The 22,478-nt window shown below is 38.9% G+C and overlaps 1 protein-coding gene across 2 annotated transcripts in view; it reads left to right on the top strand.

Annotated features, from left to right (window-relative positions):
• Positions 1 to 6,367: 6,367 nt before the first annotated feature.
• Positions 6,368 to 22,478, top strand: part of sli (slit guidance ligand) — a 314,085-nt gene continuing 297,974 nt past the window's right edge. For both annotated transcript variants that reach the window (XM_089080719.1, XM_011635126.3), the window contains exon 1: positions 6,368 to 7,706. In XM_089080719.1, coding sequence (XP_088936845.1) covers positions 7,414 to 7,706 — 293 coding nt within the window. In that variant the 5' untranslated portion in view covers positions 6,368 to 7,413. The remainder of the gene's footprint in view (positions 7,707 to 22,478) is intronic.

Here is a 22,478-nt window from a genome sequence, read left to right as displayed (position 1 = left end):
AATAATTACAGCTTCGTAACTTGTATTATCGCAGCTACGATTAATTGCCAACAAGGTTTTAGCACGTTTCTCTGTTTCTCAGACTTTCTCATTAATGCTTGTACAAACACGAAACGAGTTGTTCGGTAATTAATATATAGCAACTGGACTATAAATTTAAAACGCCCTAACTAAACGAACTTGTCACGTAGTAAACGATTAATCGCAGTTATTTAAAATCTAGTAATACAAGTGGTGCGAGTAATTTGCTTTTTATGATTTTGCATTTTGTCGATTTATAATTACAGTTACGTGTAAAGAAAACGATGAGACGTTTTATTTGTCAAAGTGTTTTCTTCAGATTATCTAAGGAGAAAAGCAAATGAAAGGCGAGTTTAATACGTTTTATTAAATAAACTTTCCGGGAAGGAATAAACGAACTCTTTTAGCTTACTTAAATGTTACTGACGAAGAAAGTGTTAAGCGAAACAGAATACATTTCTGACGCTTTTAGTTTCTATCTTTAACTCGTTAATATTATTCGTTTCCTTAAAAGAGCGAATGCAATTTTGAGAATCGCGAAAAAAATAAGTATTATTGAAAAAAACTTTATTCTAGCAATTATGAAATATTTAGAGAAGACTTTTTTAATTCTTTATATTTCGAGCAAATGATAAAATATTAGGAAAATTTCCTGTTATCTTTATATAAAAAGGTAATGTTATATTCATCCACAATTTGTTTACAATTATTTATTGACGGTGATTATTGAAATTATTTCTAACGGTATCACTTTTGTGTCAAACCGATAGTGATATCACTTTCAACATAAATGACATCAATTTTATACAGTCATAAACTTTCACGAGGTTTTAAGAGAGAAAAATCGATATTGATTTCCGCCAATCATTGAAGTGTCGATACAGCAGAGAGAAATACTACTTCTGCGGTAATCCTTTCTCATCTCTTCCGGTCCTGAGGGACACGAGTGGATGCCATGAGGAATGAAAGAAGATCCTTCCCCGATTAATACACAGCACCGTCTCCATGTCGCCAAGGGCCGTGTACTGCACCGCATTCTTGGACCTCCTCTTAAGCACGTCGGGAGGTAAAAGGAAGGGGTGGACTGAAGCAGGGGTGGGTAGCTTCCAATTCGTATCTAGTGTGATTTCCCCGGGGTAAAGTCGACCGATCAGCCGATCGAGTGGGTGGTTGAAAACCGCACTGGGAAACCTAATATATCCGAGGGTCCTCCCTTCTCACTCTCTTACTGTGATCTGTAAAAGCTTTAAGAGGGCATACGAGCGTTACCTCACGCGCGCGTAGTTCCTCGAACGTCTACATTTCTCGTATGTATAGCATACAATATCTGTAAGCACGTCGAGACGCAGATGTAATATCCAAAGAAATAGCTTCAAAGAAGCTTGACAGATGCAATCATCTTCAATTTTTTTAGGATATTTTACAAATTTTTTTTTATCCATCGATCGCATCAATTTTTCATAGTCTTGTATTATTTTATGTTACTGCGAGATAACTTCTTATATGTTTTTAAATATCCAATAAATATTGTGACAACATTGATGCTATCGATATTACTGTTTGATTATTTTTCGATGTTATCGGCACAACATAGTCTCATAGTTTCGGTCACTGTTATAAATAAGCAAAACATCGGTTTTCGATCGATTACGGAATGCGCCGCGACATTTTCCGATGGATATTCGTGTGCGCATCTTAAAAGAAAGACCTTAAAAATCCATTTTGCACGGGCCATTAGGCACACATGTTAGCCAAACATCTCCTGTTCCAAAGCAAACTACGTCTCGGAGGTTTTTCACGAAAAGTCGTCGAATTTCTCCAGTTCGTAGAGCACAGATCCGCTTAGTGAAGAAACTACGAGAGATGGAATGCGGAAATATTGAGAAAAGTAAAGATGTATGTATGCGCCATTCACGATAATGTCACTGTTATGTTATCGAGTAGTGGCAGAAGGACCTAGGTCTTTATGAACTTGTAACTGGAAACAAGAAATGGTATAAAATAGACAGAAGGGTTTCAAATATTTGCTTAGGAAATGTCAAGAATTAGTGATGACATGTTGGCCTGTGTGAAATATCGATTCTCGCTTGGATAAGTATCGGTGTATTTGAAGAAGAAAGTCAAATATTTGTTTCTCATGAAATAAATATTAGAAAGTAGGATGTAACTTTCTCGCTACCGGAGACAAGGATATATAACGATACTCAAATCTATAAATTAAAACTGCCAAATGTAATAATGAAATATAAAAAATTGTGCGAGATATAACTTTTATATATATATATATATATATATATATATATATATATATATATATATATCGCATATATAAAAAGTTTCGATTAGAGTCTTACCTATAATATCCGTGGAGAAAGCAATCCTAGTCGTGAACAGGTATAGCTAGGATAAACGAGCTCTCCTCCCTCTTTCTTTTATGTAGCTACTGGCACCATAGTCGCTTCCCTCCGCGCGCTATAACGATCCGCCCTGCAGGAATATCTCTATCCACCTGTCTACATCCATATCCTACAGACAAAATTGTCTTCCGAAGTGGCTTACAAATATATTTCAATAGAAACGTAATATTCCAGAGTCACTTGTATTGACTCTTCCTGAATCATTTCTGGGCTTGCTCGCCCTCTTTTTCTTCTCAAAGGGATTTGTTACTACTCCCATGGACATGTACGTATCATACATTCGTCATGTCTAAGCGGCAAAGTAATATCGTCCCTACTTCTACGAGATCTCGTAAAGCCGACGATACGAAGTATCGCAGACAACGCGAACGGGTACGTCGTGTTAAAAAATGTGCGCGTTTCTTTCTCGTACAGAAAATACTTCCGAACAAACGCGAGTCTTACAATCGTGCTGCACGATATTTCGATTTCAATGGAAATTGGGTTTTTGCCAGACTTCATAAGTTCCGGAAATAAGAACAGATTTGTTTCGAAGGGTAAATAAGTGCGCTTTCATTTTATACGAAATGAATCCTTTTTGATTTTGAATTTTTAAAATTTCTTTTAATTCTTTACACTGTACACTGAGAGAAAACAAAATACTTCTGGCAACTATATTTATGACATTATGAAATTATGAAATTTAAATTTAAATACCTGCAATTAGTTTTTTAAAATAATAAATACAAAAGTAGTATTGAATAGAATAAAAATATAGTCACGATAACAATAGACGTGAATTATTAATTGATAGTGAAATAGCGACTCATCTATAATTAAATTAATGTACATTCTATCTTCTCGAATATACAATTTACAATTTATATTGTAAGAGCTAGTAAATTTACTATTCACACATTATACAATATAAATTATACAATATATATTCAATACTTATACTTTATACTTAATTGTCTTATTATAGACAAAAAATACGTACAATATACATGATTATTTTAAATTTATATAAATTTATATAAATTTATCGTAAATTTAAATATAAATTTAATTGTTTGTAAAACGCAATGCGCTCGTTGTTTGAGGTATTGTTTACAAGGATAACATTGTACATACTATCCATAGGATTATTATGTTTGTCTGTTGAATTTCTTTGGAGGATGTAGCATATGCTTCGTTCCTTTATTTCTCCGTTTTACACCGCGACGTATTTCGAGAGCAGACGTTTCGGAGGGTCGCGACAGTCCCGAACTTTTGTCAATATTGATCCCCCTCCCTTTGCACGCAAGGGACATACGCGTTGGGCTGACGTATGTCTTCGATTTTAGAAGCTTTAATGCGTTTTGCAAACAGACAGCCATTCGACAACTACTCTCGATGCATTCCATATGACTAATCGTGTTTTAAATCGCGTTACTTGCGAGTCACAAGTGCTCAATTTACAAGTACAACATTTGAAGTCTAACCGTGTTGAATATTCAGTCTTGTTGACAGATCCAGTCATACGCTTTATTTTGGAAAGCAAAATAGAGTTAGTTAATCTCTGTTGTAATACGTCGCAGCTGCACGTTCATGAGCATAATATTATTAGTCAGTCGATCGTCGTACATTGTATAAATTACGTTTCTATAAAGTACAGAAGAACTTAAATGGATTTTTCATCGTCTCGCTCGTCTCGGCGTTGCTTTCAATCAATTGCGATTCCGAGTTATCCGGAGAGCTCGCATATACGACGAGACGCAAGAAAAAGATTTCAGCCTGCCTAGCTCCCATTTATCGGCGCGCTACTTTGCTTCAATTAATATGCGCTAACAACGTTAATTAATGCGGCATAGCCGCGACGGACACGGCCGACGAGGACGTGAGCTGAAGGGACAAGGAATTCTCTTCTCTTTTGCGTCTATCCATCAAGAGCGATCGTGCCGCTCGCATCGCATTCAAACCGGGTTGACGCCACCCCTGCCACCTTAACTTCGACATCAGAGGCTTCTGGGGCGATATTATCTGTAGGAAAGTGCTCGAGAATATTATACGTGCGTAGTGTACACACCCTATCGAGGCCAGCTACTTTAACCGTACTCGACGTTGGATGATTGAGAGGAGAGGAGTGAGACGGGATGAAGAGGGTAGATGGAAGCATCCATCGTAGACGGTAGCGACTACTGCTAATCGAATTATCGATCCTTGTTCGCGAAGCGTTCTCGAAGCGAATATTAGATTTTCCGCGAATTTTAATGTACAATGAGGACCAATGGCAAGCTTCTTTTCTTCGTTTATTGGAGAATATCTACGTATCAGCAGATGGAAAGATGTACCGAAATAAATATGTAGCACAGAAACATTGTGTTAATAATACATAATATTATTAGATATAAGATTTTGCTAAATGACTTAAAAAATCTTTCTCTATATTCTCTAAATCTTCTATCTATATTGTGCTTATTATTCGCTATTTATTTATTGAAATATTTACACGTATAGCTTTTATCTGTTTTTCTCTTACAAAACGATTAAAAAAGAATATAGCTATAAAAGCACGTTATATATTCACAGAATTTTTAGCATTGCTAAAAATGTTTAAAATGTTTATTAATTTACGTACATATATATGATCAAAATGTAAATTTTGTATTTGTATATAAACTTCTAAATTTATTCGATTCTAAAATCTCGAAGTTGTTTTATTATAGCCACTTCCGGTCGTAATTTATTCCTCTATCGCATCGCTCAGCAGACATTTATTGCTATGCGAGTGATTTCTTTCGTCTGCATATCTGAGATCTAATTTTAAAAGCTTCATAGCGGCACCATCGGAGCATTTCTCTCTTCCACGGCAGACTCCGGCCGTATTCTATTTTCAGGTGTCCGCAGGTAGAGATGAATCGTAAGAATGCACTAGGGAGGCACTTCCGCGGTAAAAACATGTACATGGGACATCGCGTAAGCGTGTTCGAGACACGTTTCCTCACACAGGAACTGCGTGCGGTCGGGCAGTAGAAAGAGGAGACGGAGGGGTTGAGAAGGAAAGCACAAGAACCTCGGGAAATGTCAGAGAAAAATTCCAATATGCCTCGAAATTCTGGCGGCCGTGCATGGAATGCATTTGAGCCCCTTGATTGTGCTTCGGTAGCATATTTTTCTCGTATTTCCGATATTGCACCAGCGAGTTTCTTCGCTTTATAACTGCGAGCGCCGCTTTCTTTGGTCCATGCGAGGTGCACCATGTGCGCCCACAAAGAATACTTTTTCTTCGTATTTATATAATAATAATAGAAGAGTTTCCGCTATTTCCGCTGTTTATTTATATTACGACTGAGCGCGAGACATTCTTGCTTCATTTGCATACTACGCTTGTATCGTTTGTCTTTAATGAACGCTCGCTTACCTACATAAAATCTATCATAGCCAGTCATTTACATATATAAATCATAGCTTATGTAGGAATTAAAAAATTAGACCAATGTTACGAAAAATTTCTATTAATATCGCACTAATTATTAATATTATTTATACATGAATAATATCAATAATATTTATAGATAAGTAATATAAGTAATTAAAATGAATTTTTTTTTCTGTAGATATTTGTATATAGATTTTTATTCATGACGTTATCTTTTGTTACAGGTGATGCCTCTTCCCCGTATCAATTTCTTGGCCATTTCATCTACATACTCGAGCGAATCTCTGAAGTTAATAATGTCCATATAAAAATTCCAATCGCACCGATTACCATTTATTCGCGAACTAACGGTTCATTGGTGCACTTGTCTCGTCTAGCGCATAACTCCATCGTATATTTATCGCCCAACCAGTCATTGGTGAAAGCACGTCGAACTGAAAATTGATCTGACGCGTAATATCACCAGCACTATTCAAAGCAGTAAATGGTTGTCGACATACCGCGAGGTATCGATAGAAAATCGTTTGACAGCACGAATCACGTACCCGTTCGGGTACGATAGATCCTTGGCCGAAGACCAGCATCAAGATAAAGTCAGTGGGAGCTGTACCCAAGGATGCGCAGGAACGGGTGGTGCTGTTAGTGGTGGATAACAACTCGTTGGAGGGACCAGCGAGCGGCGAGGAAGGGGGCCACGTAAACGGCCCCCGAAAGGGCCCGCTGGATGGTCTAGCCTGCGAGCAACCATCGAGACCTAGCCGGCAAGAGGGCGAGTACATCCGGTCGATCGAAACGCAGGAGCCCGGTACTGTCTTTGGTCCAGATCTGGCCGCAGTGGACACCGTGCTGGGGTCCACCGGTGAACGTGTAGAACTTGATGAGAGGACCGGGAACAAAATCAAGCGGTCACAAAGCCCCATAGTGTCGGCAATCGACGATCACGATTCGATCTTGGTACATTGCAAACGTCATCCGGAGAGATTCAACGGCGCAGCCTTGGAGCTACGATCGACCGGCGACAGTTCCGACGCGCGCTCAAAGCGTTCGACAAAGACGTTGGACAACGACAACGACAACGACAACGACAACGACGACGAGCAACCGGCGAGAAGAACTTGTGCGGCGCATCGACACAGAGTGTCCTGTCACGTAGCGCGAGCCCACACGGAGCCGTCCTGCCGAAGAGGCGCGAACCGAAGCCGACCCTGTCGCGTTCATGATCGCCGGCGGGACTGCTCGAGAGGGAAGTCGACGGAGAGACCGGAACACCGGCATCTGAGACTCCACGATCCGGAGGACGCCATCGTACGGTTAGAGCAAGATCCGATACTTCGCCCGGTGCGCATTCTTGGTTGTCCTCCCGCGGAGGGTCAGGAGATATCCTCCTATCTGGAGCCGGCCGGACCTAGTTACGTTTACACGGGTGTAGGCGTGGGCCAGTTCGGCGGTGAACCGCACTGCTTCGCTCTGCACAATCCAGACAATATTCTGCCCAAGAGCCGCGCCGGCAGCATCGCCAGACTCCTCGACGGGCCAAATCGCGCCGTGAAGGACATCAATCGCAAGGTCCTGGCGATGGCGCGTGCCATGACGCCCGCCTGGTCGCTGCGCCTGCTCGGCGTCAGCTGCGGTTCCGTGGTTTGCGCCTGGGGACTTTTGCTGATATTATCCGTGCTTGGTGGCGGTGCCTCGCATGGCACCGGCATCGGTAGCTTCGGTCTCGGTAGTATGACGGGTACGATGGACGATTTGAACGGCGTTAGGTGTCCTTGGGCGTGCACGTGCGGCGGACAGGAGGTCGATTGCTCTCATCGCGGACTCACGCAGATCCCTGGTGACCTGGCGAGCTTGCTCATCGCGGAAAAACTGTGAGTAGCTGAATACCGATTTTGCTTTTGGGCATACAACGCGCTTTAAAAGCGCGTTGCGTGCTACATTATTGAAAGAGGAAAGTTCATTATATAATAGCATTTAAACACGCGTTTGGTGGCGAGTGGGAAAAGGCAACATTTTAAAACACTATTTCGTGAAGGAAAAACAGTATCTAAACTGTATCTTAGTTGCAATTACGACATTATACAGTTGGAGCGCCGGTGCTGTAATCGCGTAGCGAAGTTAACCGAAGGTCTGACTTGCGTAACTACAGTTATTTAGTTCCTGGAGAACTCGTTAGCGATTTCAACCGCTAGTCGAATTAGCGCTTCGAAAAATTTCAAGTGAGAGAAGTAGCTTCTTGTTTAACTTCTCAAGGATTAGTTTGGCACACGAGAAAAGTGAAATCAATTCTGCAAATTGTGAAATATTTCTTCACGCTCGATTTTCAAGCATATTCATACATGACAGGGCGCACGTTTTGCAGCTATGTAATTGACGCTTTTCAGCATTCGCATTTTCCATGCTCGATACATGACGAACCGTTGCAGTGGCAACAAATATTTTCGGTTTACCTATAAATCAACGAGAAATCTAGATTCGTGTTTGCTCGAGAAAAACTACCTCGATATATTGCCGATTAAACAATCGACGCGGCGGAATGAAAATCGGCTTGTTGTGTAGGTCGCAATGTTTGCTTCGTTATTCGCAACCAATTCCTTCGAAAAACAATCCGCATCGTCTTTTTTTTTTTTGCAAACTTACTGCTGCATAATGAACGCCGACTGCTGCCATGGCCAGATAAACTTCTCGGTTGCACATCTGTACGCGTATTTAAGTGAGCCAGATTTAGCGAAAGGCGAACGCCGCGAAAAATTTAACGGCAGAACTGTCTCGAATGTCGCGATATTTGCATATTTTTATCGAATCGAGATGCCAAAGTAACGATCGTTTAACAACTGCGCACTTTTGCTGCCAGCGGGGTAGAAGGTAACGCAATAAAAACGGAGACAGCGCAATAATATACATTACAGTCGGCAATAGAAGGAGGCATAAAGAATGTCTTACGTTCTCTCGGAGAATTCTCGGAAATATTGCGATGCTCGCTTTTTACCAATAACAGTGCCTCGAATATTACAGTATCGCGCATATCCGCGCATATTGCGCGCAATAATGTGTCTGTATATTGATTCGACGAGAAATATCTCGATTTTTCGGATAAGCGATATTGTCAGAAATCGCCGAATGGACATGCTTTGTTTCTGCTTTATGCAATCTGCGCAATTCAAATAAAAGCGCCGACATTTATTGAAATTATGCATTAACTCTTTATAAAATCTTTATTTACCAATGCAATATTGCACAATTTGTGAGAAACTCTATTTACTTTTTTCTCGCATTTGTATACTTTTATTGAAATATTACAATATATCGTGATCAATATTAAATGATGAAGTAATAAAAACCAAATAAATGTTTAATAAATGTAATATGACTTTATATAATCTGCGTATTTACAGCTGTCTACGTACAGACGTTTAAAATTAATTGCATTTAACCAAGTTATATAAATACGATACGATTCTCTGTCCCTTTTTAGCACTTTCTTACGAATGGCCAATTCCTAAATCACATTTTAATAAATCCGTGTCAATATTCAACGTAGACACATTAATGACTCTGGATTATCATATGATTAATATGCTGTGGACGAACGGGGGAGATACCGGGAATAATTAAATCCTCCAAATATATCGAGGATAACTTGTTGTGGATACGACGTCATATGAAGGTTCCTATTGTGAAAATACCATCGACTGGAAACACGAAGTGCTGCCGGGCCGACGACGTCTTTTTATGTAGGATTATGGACGTCTAATGTTGGCGCGGGCCACGAAATTCATTATGTCTTGTAAGCACGAACCGCTCGTATCTCAAAGAATATGCACGCGCGTGTCTCGCCTGCAAATTGAATTTACAACTTCAAATCGAGCGTCGTCGTACTGCACATCGCGTGTTAAACTGTGCGTATAATATTGATATTAAATATTAGCGCGTTTTTATTCGCCGAGCAGTGTTCGTGGATATATATGGCTGTACTTTGCCGCATAGACACACGTGCGTGCTTCGAAATCTGCTGAAATCGCCGGATCGATACCGATATAATTTGCGCGAAATGTATATTTGGCGTAGATGCGTCGCGCAGATATACCGCGTTTTATATTTCTCGAGAGTAATTTTATAATTCCGTATTATCCGAAATGTTGAGACGGACATCTAAACAGTCCATACACTTTCAGTATGCCTATAGTCTATTATTTTAACTAATAGATAAGAATATTATAAATTACGTTGAGAAGAAAGTTATGTAAAATTTTTCTAGTTTACATTTTTAAACTACCGAGAGAGAGAGAGAGAGAGAGAGAGAGAGAGAGAGAGAGAGAGAGAGAGAGAGACAAAAAGAGAATGCATGATATCGTTACTTACGATCGATACTAGCTTGAAATGAGATTAATGACTACAGTCAATACGCTTGCATGAAAGTGACGTGATTGATAATGTATAAAGTAAAGCTACGAATACACGTCAAACGAAAAAGATCAGAGGGATGGACGGTAAGTGGAAATAATTTAACGAAAATAACGCTGTTTACGTTTAAATATTTCAATTAAAATATTTAACAATTTTTTTATTAAAATCATATGTTTTTAGTAAAGTTTTATACATTTATATAATAAAAATCATTTGACCTGAAAATATTTTTATGTTGCGCGGTTATTTAAATTTTAAATTTTAAAATACGTATTTAATTGTTTTTTTGCATCAATCATTTGAAGCTGTAATAAACATAAATGTCTGCATAAAATCATCATCTAGGAGAGATGTTTCGTTCCAAGCGATATAGATTGGCCACTTTGATCACTGTCTAACTGAGAATCACTGTTTATACCTGTTCACCCGCAGCGAGTCGATCTTGAGATAATTAGGGACCCAAGCAACTAGATTTCCCTCTTCATAGTTAACCCTATCTAAATCCGTAGCCTGCGGATGGTTAAACGTTCTCGTGTTATACACGAGTGTACATTGATTGGTGTCACTACCAAGCCATACCTCGCTATCAGTAGTTCGAATGAATCTCCGGGGATGGTTCTAAGTTACTATGTATACAATCTAACACGATTGCAGAAGATTCTGGCAGCGCGTATACATCGTTGTATACACATTCAATATTGCATGTCGAATTAAATTATCTTGATATTGTGTCAAATTCGCTATTATTATCCTATACGTTAGCAGGATTTTCTGTAATAACGTGTCATGAAACATGTTACTATAAATAACGTTTACTGATCATATCATGCAAAATTTATCGGTAATTGAAATCAATCGAGAATATATCGCTCCGATAACAATGGGTATTCTAATATATTAACGAAATATTTTATTATTCTTTAATAGTATAATTTAATATTTTTTTTATTTAACATTTGTTCGATATATTGATTTAAAATATTTTCTATTTCGCTTAATTGAAAAACAATATAAGAAAATTTTAGTTTAAAAAAAGTATTATTATTGAATTACAAGACATTTACATTTGATCGCGAACAAGTTTAAAATTTCTCTCAAATCATTTCACTTTTGCATTCATAATTTTTATTGTCCAATCTTTCAACAAAATAACGTATAACAATAACTGCAACAGATTCTTTGCACCGGAAAGACTATTAAAAAATTCACAAATAAATAGGGGTTGAAGGCCGCATTCTGCTTCTGGCAGCGTTCCGCTTCCACGAGTGGAGCACGCCGTTGTATAATAGTCGTACGTCTACTGGTATCGCCTGCACTTATGATTTTTCGATTAAGCTACGTAAACAGAGTACATGGCAAGCTAAACATCTGCCGACGCAGACCGAGTGTTTGGGCAAGGTCCTGATACGATGTATTCCACCAACTAACATTCAACGAAGTAACGTTCGTATAAAGCGAACGTCCTACATTTAGTTACGTTCTGTATCGCGACTTGTAGCTACTCGTGCCATGATGCGGTAAATATTATAGTCGACACGTAGTAGTTTTGTTGATCCACCTTCGTTGCGAATATTTACGTTTTCAGAGTCACATTTTGCCGACATCTTCATACTCGCTTGCCGAAGTTAAATCTCCCCGTTAGTGATGTTTTATTGTTTACGCGATTGTGAAAAATATTTTTTTATCGAGCACCTCTCAATTGACTATTACAATTTTCTAGTGTGGCTGTTGATTACAAATTGGAACAAATACTTCGCGTTTTCATTTTTGGCAAATCAATTCAAAAATCTGCAACAATGCACGATATGCGTAATATTATATTATATCGCGATATTTGTATATTACGTTATTGATGTGATAACTTTAAAAAAAAATATGAAGAGGATTGTATATAAAAACTGGATATTGAAAAACAATGTATTGTAATTCTAAAAATTCTGCTACATCTTAATTTCATAACAATATGTTTGATGTATATCAATTTATCTTTACAATATAAAGTTAAAAAGCTCTCTGGTGTAACATATTACATTAAATCTAGGGAAATTCTAATAAATTCTAATATGATGATTATAAAATCATTTTACATACTTTTGTAAAATAAAAAGATTTCTATTTTAGTGAAATTCTTGAATTGAAAAGTTAGAATTATTCTATAGCACTTTCAAGTTCTACAGAACTTTATGCTACAAGACTTCAGATGTAAAAAAACGTAGAAAAGTTGCGAAATGAAGGCGCGATACGCACTCCAACTTAATTACAAAATTCCAAGCGCACATTTTTTTGGAGTCTGGTCGCGTACTGTTGGCAGATGTTAAAGTCGGTGACCCTCGTGACGATCAATGGTTTTAATTAGATTTTTTTACGCGCGATCCCATGTTTCGCGACGTGTGAAATCGGGTAAGATATGTAGTCAGTTCCCTTCAGATTCCTCAAGTGCAATGCAGCGATCCGCATAGTTGCTCGAGCGGCGTGAAACTACCATACTCGCTTTACGCGTTACATGAAATGGGAAATGTAGGAAAGTGATATACAGAATGATTCAATAATATTGCCGTGCAATAATAATATCCTATTTCGGAATGAAAATTAAAGCAGGAAAATCAATTAATTATCTGCAACTTTCTTATTCGTAGTTCTTTAATATTGAAACTTTTTATTACTGCACTAACAAAGGTATATTACAGCACTAACAAAGGTGTATTAGTTTTTTAAATGCGAGAAATTGTATTAATCCTGAAATTCATAAAAGAGTCACTTTTTACTGAACATATATATGAACACATATTTTTTAACACGCAATTTCGAAATTATAACTGACATAATTACTAATTTGAAATTTAACAGTGTGATATTTAAAAGAATTATTTATTACTAAAAATTTTTGCAGATTAATTTTAACGGAAAACCAACTCAATTTCGGGATTTTCGACGGATGCGAAATAACATTCTCGAGATGGTCGCGGAAATATATATATATATATATATATATATATATATATATATATATATATATATATGGTAGAATCGTCGGATACGTAACCCTGTACTTTACAATGTCGCTCTGCTAGGGGAGTTACGACGATGAGATCACGTCGCGCCGAGGGTTACACAAATATTTTCGTTTTGACGTTCGCGCGTTGCGTTTCAGGATCTTTCCATGTCATGTGAAGGACAGAGACAGAGAGAGATAGAGATCGCCCGCAAAATCGTTTATAGATGCTTAGCAATTTTGAAACGGAGCGATAAAGTACCGTTTACAGAATACGCATTCGGTGGTTTCCATCACGCAGTTATTTGGGTTACCTCACCACGACATTGCGCATAATACCAGATATATCGTGGTATATAGTAAGAGCGTGTAGCAGGGGTAGTAGGGGTTGCGGCGTTTTGCTGCCGCAGTACGGTGGTGGGCAGCAGGGTGCGGGGATTGCCGCGAATATTTTACGGCACCTTCGGGCGAATCTCTCACGTACCTTAATTTAGACTCATACGCGAAAAAGTGGAGTTGGCCGACTCGGGCATGCATCCTTAGACCTGCGAAATATAAAATGCAATAACGTTCCGCTAAGTTCGCCGGGACGAGCGGACCAACTTCGCACGGCGCGGTGTTAAAAGTACCGGTATATACCGAGATTCCGGCTGAATATTTATGTAAATGCGGACGGAAGACCTTCTATTTAAGGCGTGAAATTTTTCTTAATTCCACAGCCTCTGAAGGCACGCCTGTTGATATGGTTAATTTATTTCAAATCTCGCTTCAACATAGAAACGGTGGTCGTAAACTATAGTCGAAAAAAAATGTATATTACTTTTTATATTTGCAATAATTTTGCAAGGTGTTATTAATAAAAATACATATCTTAGATGTTGAAGATTACATGTTGCAAGTCATAATCTGTATAAATTTCTCTACAAGACTTCTAATGTATCATCAACTAATTTTGTCCTGATTGAATAAATAAATTAAAATGTTGCGATTAATAGCGAGTTATTATTGCAGATATTAATTATGTAAATTATTCCGTGCACCGCGTTTAAGCAAATGGATAGTGATACCTAATGAAATATTGCACGTTTATTCTTTTCACGACGTTAACTGCCTTTGAAGTTTGTCGAAACTTTCAAAGAACTCTGGAAATTCTGAAGGATTTTCAAAACTTTAGTAACTTCTCGAAACTTTTTAGGCATCGAGACATTTGAAGACCTTGAAAATTTTGAAAAATGCTTCTAGCCTTACTTTTCGTGCTCGAATCTGGATACAATTGGTATCCTTTCGATTAATTAACTGGCGATAGACAGCTTCCCAAAATACACCAAGTCAACAAAGATCCGTTAGTGAACTCCTGTCTAGCTGTCAGAGTCCGTCAACATTATAATTAATCCGACCATTGATAATTAACTCAGTGATAAACGAGATGCCAGCGAAATGATTTGTATGATTATTTATAATGACACACCAACCTGTCGTGCGTAACGCGCTTGCCGGTTGCTACTCTCAACAATTAATCATCACTCTAACAACAATTATGGCCGATTACAGTGAGGATCGATCGAGATATATTGTAATTAGTATACCGGCGCCTTGCTGTGAGTACAGTATCTACGAAAAGTACATGCTGGTTCCCGCGGTGAATACATAATAAGTTTAAATTAGCAACAACAAGTCTGTAAATTATCATTGTTACATTATAATTTTATGATAATTGAAGATTAGCTGGTAAATAGAGAAGCATTAAACGAGGAAATATTCCATCTTTTCACTTAATTTATTATTTTTTTGTAAGAAATGTGATTTATTATGAAATTTATAATATGTAAGAAAGAATTATGTCCATGTAAAGTCATGTATGAACATTATCTTCGTATTGCATAATGTATGAGAAAATCGATATGGCGTATTCATACGCGACTTCTTCTCACATTCCGAGTACGCTCTTTTTCATTATTGTCTGCATTGAACGTATAGGGGGTGCACTTTCCATCGAAATCCGCGAAACTTCCATTAGACGTTGTGCAGCTTCTATCGGAATTCAGGAAGGGTGTCGATATGTCTGGGCGTAACGATTTTCTACCTGGTTCTGCTCGATCCATTCTGACAGCGGAATTAATGGGCTTTCCCGGACGTGAAAGTGCGCAGGTCAAACAAAGAATTATTTGGGAAAGGGTTGGCTGCATTTTTTCACGTTGTCGGATCTTACACACCTTCGACTTTCCATCAGATATTGGCCCGTTGACCACCCTCCCGGTGAAAAATTGCGGCTATCTATTTTCGGATCAAGTAGAGAGGCCACGGAAATTACATTTTTATTGCATTTTATTGCGTTGCGCAGAAGTGTATAGTACTACTTTCAACAATATATTCCATCTGTACTCTACGCCTGGTACAATCAAACTCTTGTCGCGCGAAATAATTCAAGTGCCCGTTACATCTCTTCTTCATGTGATTCCAGCATCACATTTCATTTGTAAGACCGTAGCTTCCAAAATTGCGATATTTATAGATTTGATAAATTATTAATACGACATAAAAAATTAAAAAATACTGAAAAAGTTAATAATAAAGTTATAAATAGTTAATCTAGAATATAAATAATAATAATGAATTTACATTAATCTAAATGAGATATTTGCTTAACTTTTTCAAAAAAAATGTTTGCTTCTGTTTAAATCTTTTCATTACTTTCTTCTACATGACTAATTACTTTTATATATAACAAACTTAAACAAAGTAGATTTTCCAATCTTTGTAATAACGTGTTGGTTCATATACGTGTTTCTATGTGTGTTGGTTCATATTTCTACTTTATACATTAAATATTTGAAGTAAAACGACACGAGACATTTTTATATTATTTGAAAGGAATGATCGATTAATTCTAAAAAAAAATTAATGATTGATTTCTGATGAGAAGACACAAAGGAAGGATACTCATAAAAAGAATTGTCACATTCTTTTATAATTTATGACTTCCTTTTCCATTTTCGACATAACAGCATCCCCGCTGGGTTATTTTCGAATACACGTGTTTTTCGAGTCGATTACGTATAGATATCATTCTCGTATTTGCGGTTATGGTAAGTTTTGGATGAAACAGCTTTTTGAATTAATTATCACATGTAGGTAGATCCAGACACGTGGCACGTGACCACGCATTGACGGCCGGCATTCCCGAATTTATAGAATATTGTATTCATCTCGCGTCCATTGGTACCCGTATGCACGGGCACGTTTCCAAAATTCGGTGGCTGCCGCGGCAGACTCCACATCTGTCTTCCGTTCTGCGGAATGCTTTACAAGTTCACGACCTGTGTATCTAGGCGTACCGAGAAACTTCGAGAGGGACTATACTCCAGTGAATTGATATGATACGATCAGAAGCATGAAAAGAGAAAGATAAAGGAAAAGAGAAAAGTTAAGAACTATAAGAAAATGTATTTCTTAAGTGTAATCGGCAATTTATTACTAGACTATTATTTTAAGAAAAGTAATTAAAGAAAGTAATTAAAAAGAATTTAATTTTAATATTACAATGTACTTATACATTTTAGTATTTAGTAGAATATGAATTGCCACTTTAAAAATATGAATTAAATTGTAATATTCGAATATTTATAACTAATTGACTTCATAAATACTTTATAAATACTTTAATAAAATTTAATAAAAAACTTAATTCGATCAGTTATTCACTCTTTATGTACATCTATAAATGTTGCAATAATAATTTTAAGTGAATTTCAAAATTCAATTTACTCCAATTAAATAATTTATGGCTTGAGAAATTTGACAGAAACTTTATTAAACCTCGTAATTAAACGTCGTCACGGAAGATTATATTCTAAAAGTAAGAGACTAATAAAAAATAAATGCGGTCACGACCGCACGACGTGCGCCAGTGATGAAGACTTTCGCCGTAATCTATGCCAGATTGTCGATAAATCAGAATTAAGGTTTAGGCACCTTATACGATCGATTTATCCAAATGACGTTGATCTAAGCATAGGGCCTCCGTTGTCAATAGATAAATCTCCGTTTAGACGCCGCCCATTGTCGGCGGATTATGTGCCCATAGAAATTCCGGTTGGCTTCCATAGACCCAACCGGAGACGTCGCCGAGATCGGTAGATTTCGGATTTCCAATCGAAGAATCTGTTGAAGGTAACGACGGCTCTGAAGTGGGCGGTTTTATGGGATTATAGGATGAGCTAATCGCGGCTATCTCTAATGACGAAATATTTCTTTTTTTGGATAGATTATTATATTATACGTTCGCATGTTCGGTGTCTTTGTCATACATACAGATATTTGAATCAAATAATTTTATAAATGTTGATAATATTAAAGTGAGTAAATAAAAAAGAATGTATTTACTAATGAATAGATAAAGAGAATAAATTTTATTACTATAAAAGAATTTTTTTTTAGATTATTTTCAGATAAATATTACTAGAACGATTTAGAAAGAATTTGTGTTCCCTTGATGACATTTATTCCCTTACGAGTTTCGCGCGTACTCGTTTAATATAGCAATCCAACCGCCAGGAGAGGACTCGCCTCTTCACTCGCGCACTCGCGTATTCCTGCCATCTTAATTTCCGTGCCTACTGCTCGGAATCCCTGACGTTCCTCGAGATACTCGACGAACAAATTTTTCAAATGCCTGAAATCTCAACGATACGTCTGTAGACGCCACGAACGTAAATAATAGAAAAGAGCGAAAGGGGCAGCACAGCAAGTGGGACGGGGGTGCATAACAAGCCGCATTTTCATCGCGGAACACGCCCCTGGACTTTTGGATCATGTCCTCCGCCCCGGGAGGTAAAACTCTCCGCATCCGCCTCGAGAAACATGAATCACATGGCGCATGTAAATGAAAAGGTGCGCGCGGGGGTGGACGCTACCTTCAAAAGGTCGTAAGTGCCGCGGGTGAGGAAGAGAAGTAAAGGAGAATGCTTAGCGCACGCGGCCCGCCAGGAATTCTTTTTCTGCGGGACGACCACGCAAGTGCGGCGGAAACGTTGTTGCGGCTGCCTCGGTCGTCGAAATTTATTACAGCGTCACGTTACAAGCTCACCCGAGGGAAAGAGACAGAGAGAAAGACAGAATGTAACCTACATGGAGATACTCTTGCGTTCCTCTTTTTTTTTTGTGCGCCGTATACCACTATACATGACAGTATATTTCAGGTACGATTTCGCTCACTCTTCGTTTGCCTTAAAACTCTCTGGATGTGTGAGGAGAGGAGGGCGAACGGCGAAATCGTGGTGAAAAATAAAACATCGCTATAACAGACATTTCCATGTATTTACCTCGCAGTTTTCCCGATGGGCGGATACCGGAGTGCCAGTATCCGAGCGCGAGTCGTAACGTCTTCGTTTCTTTCCGACATGCCTTTTTAAAATTTCCTTCTCGCCCCGCGATTCGCATCCTTGCCTTTTCAAGTCCAGTAGCATTAACATTTATATTGCGCCGCCTCCCGCTTTCTCTGATCCCGATCCACATTTTTCGGACAATACCGACCGCCCGCCGGGAGCTCGGAGCTCCGTCCCATGCTCCACGGTCCTGAGAACCTTTTATTATTCTCGTGGATCGTGCCGAGAGTCACGACGAGAGCACACCTGGGGGGATCGTCGTGTGAATTTTGTCAGGTTGACAATCGTGTAACACCGGGAGTCGATACTATGAAATTCGTGTTACCGCCTGGGAAATTGAGGCCGGTACTTATATTCCGAAGCAATTGTCCCGATTTTTATTCTGTGTCAATTACATCGATCACACCTTTATTATTGAACCAACGAACATACGTATGTACATTCGAGGAAATGTTGATGCACCGTTTCTCGCTACTCCGACTGCATAACAAGAAACGCGAATTGTAATACCACTCGTGGGATATATCGCCACCAGAATAGCTTATACATGTTAATCCTTGACAAATGATATTGATACCAACGACAATTGCAACAGTTATACAGCATAAGCGTCAATAACAAAAAAGATGCAAGTAAAGAAGGTATAAATATTTTTTACATTTGCCTCTTGTCTTGATAAATATTCTGCTAACAAGAGCAAGCACGGTATTAAAATCGAGTGACGAAAATCGAGTCGATGACGACACGATCTCCCCCATTCTTCGGATTCAAGGACAATTTCAATCAACAAGATCTCGATCCATCCGTGAACACGTTGAAAGCCTAAACGCGAGTGCCGAAACTTCGGTGTCGAGCGCGAAGAAGATTTATGCCAGGCAGCGGCGAGAAAGAAAATAAGTGTATGCACGCGGAGGGTGAGCTAGAGAGGGTCGAAGAAGACCGAAGGAAAAGGAAGACGGAGAGAAGGCGGACGGTAAGAACGCGAGAACTGAAAGCGAACAAGGATGAGAAGAAGGGAACACGATGATGGAGGACCGAAGGGAAGTGGGTCGGCCAAGAAAAGATGAGCAAACAAAATGCATTCGTATATCTCTGGCGTCTGTCAAAACAAGTGACGGTGCTTCGTTGGAGATCTTTTTGGTCGTCACCTACCGCCTCCGGTCGTCGCCGGACGATTCATCGCGCGGTCGATGCGTCACAATTAACTGAATCATCGAAAGTGATTGATCGGAGGACCGGTCAAACGCGAAGGCGTGCTCTAAAGTGCGAGATATTAAATTCACCTGAAGAGAGCGTGCTAATATTAGAATAAAGAAAATGTGACGTATGATTGATATATGCCCCCTACCTATATACCTGACGATTTCGTTCGTTGGTCTTTTAAAGTCGACTCAATGATTATTAATGCATTTCTCATGAGGTATAGAATTCATCTGGCTATGTTATTATCGTCGTTGACGTGGAGACATGGTGAACGGTGTGCTTTCAATTGCGCCGCGTACCATCGCATTACCATACGCGTATACATATCGCGCAATGTTATCTTTGCGGAATGGAGATAATCTTTTAACGAATAACGTACTTTTAGTTGACGTGTCACGTACAATACGAATGCCGCGATAACGCGTTTTTGATCTCGCCGCCCGTAAAAGCCCGACATTAATCGGTCGTGTCGAACATCTCCTTTCTAACCGTAACTAAATACTGACTTACAGCCGTCGTGAAATTGATTCACTTTTAAAGAGCATCGAACACGATTCTCAATCATGCTCTTAAAGTTGAGGATTAAAGAGATTTCGCGACGTCTTCGTTTGCGGGAGAGATCGATCAAGAACACAGGGGTATCGGAGGGCTGGTCAATCCTTAAAGAATTTGGTCGTAAGCCCGGATTAAGTTATGATGGCCGAGGACTTCTTTCCGTCCATTCACCCCATCCCCCTTTCCCGTTCCCCTCCCCAACGTGGTGACGCGTCGCGAGCAAGCGGATGCCATCGGATGCCTCGCCGACACACAGGAAGAATCGAAACCAGTTTCTCCTCGCGCCAGACCATTATTGTTTCTTTTACGAATCTAAGCGACGGGGACATGCTGTGGAGGAGGAGAAAAAAGTGAGTAGGATATAACGGAAGCGGCAGTGAGACATACAGGAGAAAAGCCATACGAAAAAGCTGGAGCGGCTGGAGTTGAGAAATAATGGAACGAGGCAGAGCAGCGCGAAGATACCGAGAGGGAAAAAAGGCACGAGAGGCGGGAGAAATAAAACGCATCCGCGGTCTATTAAAGTCTGGACTGCGCTGTCTGTCTATTACGTCTCGCCGGTGAGATACACGCCTCGACGGCAGATTCTTCTGTGTCGGATATCTCCGGGAGCAACGGGGGACACGGTATTTACGGTCTTATCGGTAACGGCGCTTCGCTCATTCGGGATATCATTTCCTCGGGAAAATTACCATCCCTTATAGCGGGACGACCTTTCGGGAACGGAGACGAAGAAAAAAAGAAGAACGTGTCTACCGCGCCGTCAGTGCGCACTAGATAAAACGTCAGGTATCTTGACGTCGACGAGCGTTTTCGTCGCGCTGATATCGCAGCCCGAAATGACGCGGCATCTTCTCGAACGTCAGAATATTGAGGAGGGTGAGAGTCATTTCGGTCGATCGACGATAATCGATGTCGTATCGGTGATTATTGTTATTATATCTTGGCAATAAGCTAATTTTGTGTCCGGAGATGAATGACAATGCAATATTGATATCACGTTTTCGGCGATCGATGATAGGAGCTGTTTGCGATCGCAATCTGGAACGATAATAGACGTGGTGCCAGTTTGTCTGGAAAATCAACGCTGCCCGGGAAACACCTCGGGCAATTCTGTTCGCAAATGATTGAGGTTTGCATCATCAATGTAATTTCCACTGAAATCTGTGAAAACGTTTTAACGAGCGATTTTTAATTCTATGTTTGAAAGACTAGAATAATATGGTTGTGATTGTAAAGCTGAATCGTACATAATCTCTTCGCAGATTACTAGATCAATTTTTAAAATATTTAGCAAAAATACAATAAAAAATTTTATCTGAGAGCAATTACTTCATTTTCAGTTTTCTATTATTAAATACATTAATAATTAATATGCAAATTAATTTTTCGGAATATAATGTGTATGTGTAAAAGTCGATTAAATATTAAAAAATCAGACTTGCTTAAATATAGCGAATATAACAATCAGAGTCATTATTCATAGAAGATTTATTCTCGAAAATACTAAGATATTCTATTCAAATGTTTTTCAAGGAATAAATTAATTTTATTTATTAATATTATAATTACGGCAAAAGAAGATATTCTAATGCTATTAAATTATCTCATATCTCGATTTATATATGACAATATACATAAGTTAGCGTAATGTATTTTCTGATTTATTGATATACTATTAACTCGATTAAAGTGTAACGCTTTCCATTCCTATCTGAGATATATTTGGTTCTCTCTGCACACGTGGTTGCACATTTTGCAAGAATACGCACTGATTTCATGGGGTAAAAGCAATGTACATATGCGCGCACGGGAGGGCGTCAAGAGGAAATTGTAAATAACGTGACGTGGGTTAGGGGCGCATCAAAGAAGATGATGCACTGCGTGAATTTCATATGCAACACTTCTATGCCATTTAATCCGAACAACGCCGCGAGATGATTTAGCGCCGTCGAAGATATTGTGTCCGCCGCTTTTGAACACGTAAGCGAAACGTGCGATTTCGTGCGTTTTCGTGGAAAACACGGGAAATAGCGGCGAGTCCGCGTTGTCGATATTCGATACTCGTGGTGGCTTCGGGATTTATAGACCATCGCGTTGGC

The sequence above is a fragment of the Pogonomyrmex barbatus genome, unplaced genomic scaffold, assembly GCF_055798465.1.
Source record: "Pogonomyrmex barbatus isolate J1 unplaced genomic scaffold, ASM5579846v1 scaffold1, whole genome shotgun sequence".
Taxonomy (NCBI): Eukaryota; Metazoa; Arthropoda; class Insecta; order Hymenoptera; family Formicidae; genus Pogonomyrmex; species Pogonomyrmex barbatus.
The sequence above is the reverse complement of the archived record's forward strand: the minus strand, read 5'-3'. Positions and strand labels throughout refer to the sequence as shown.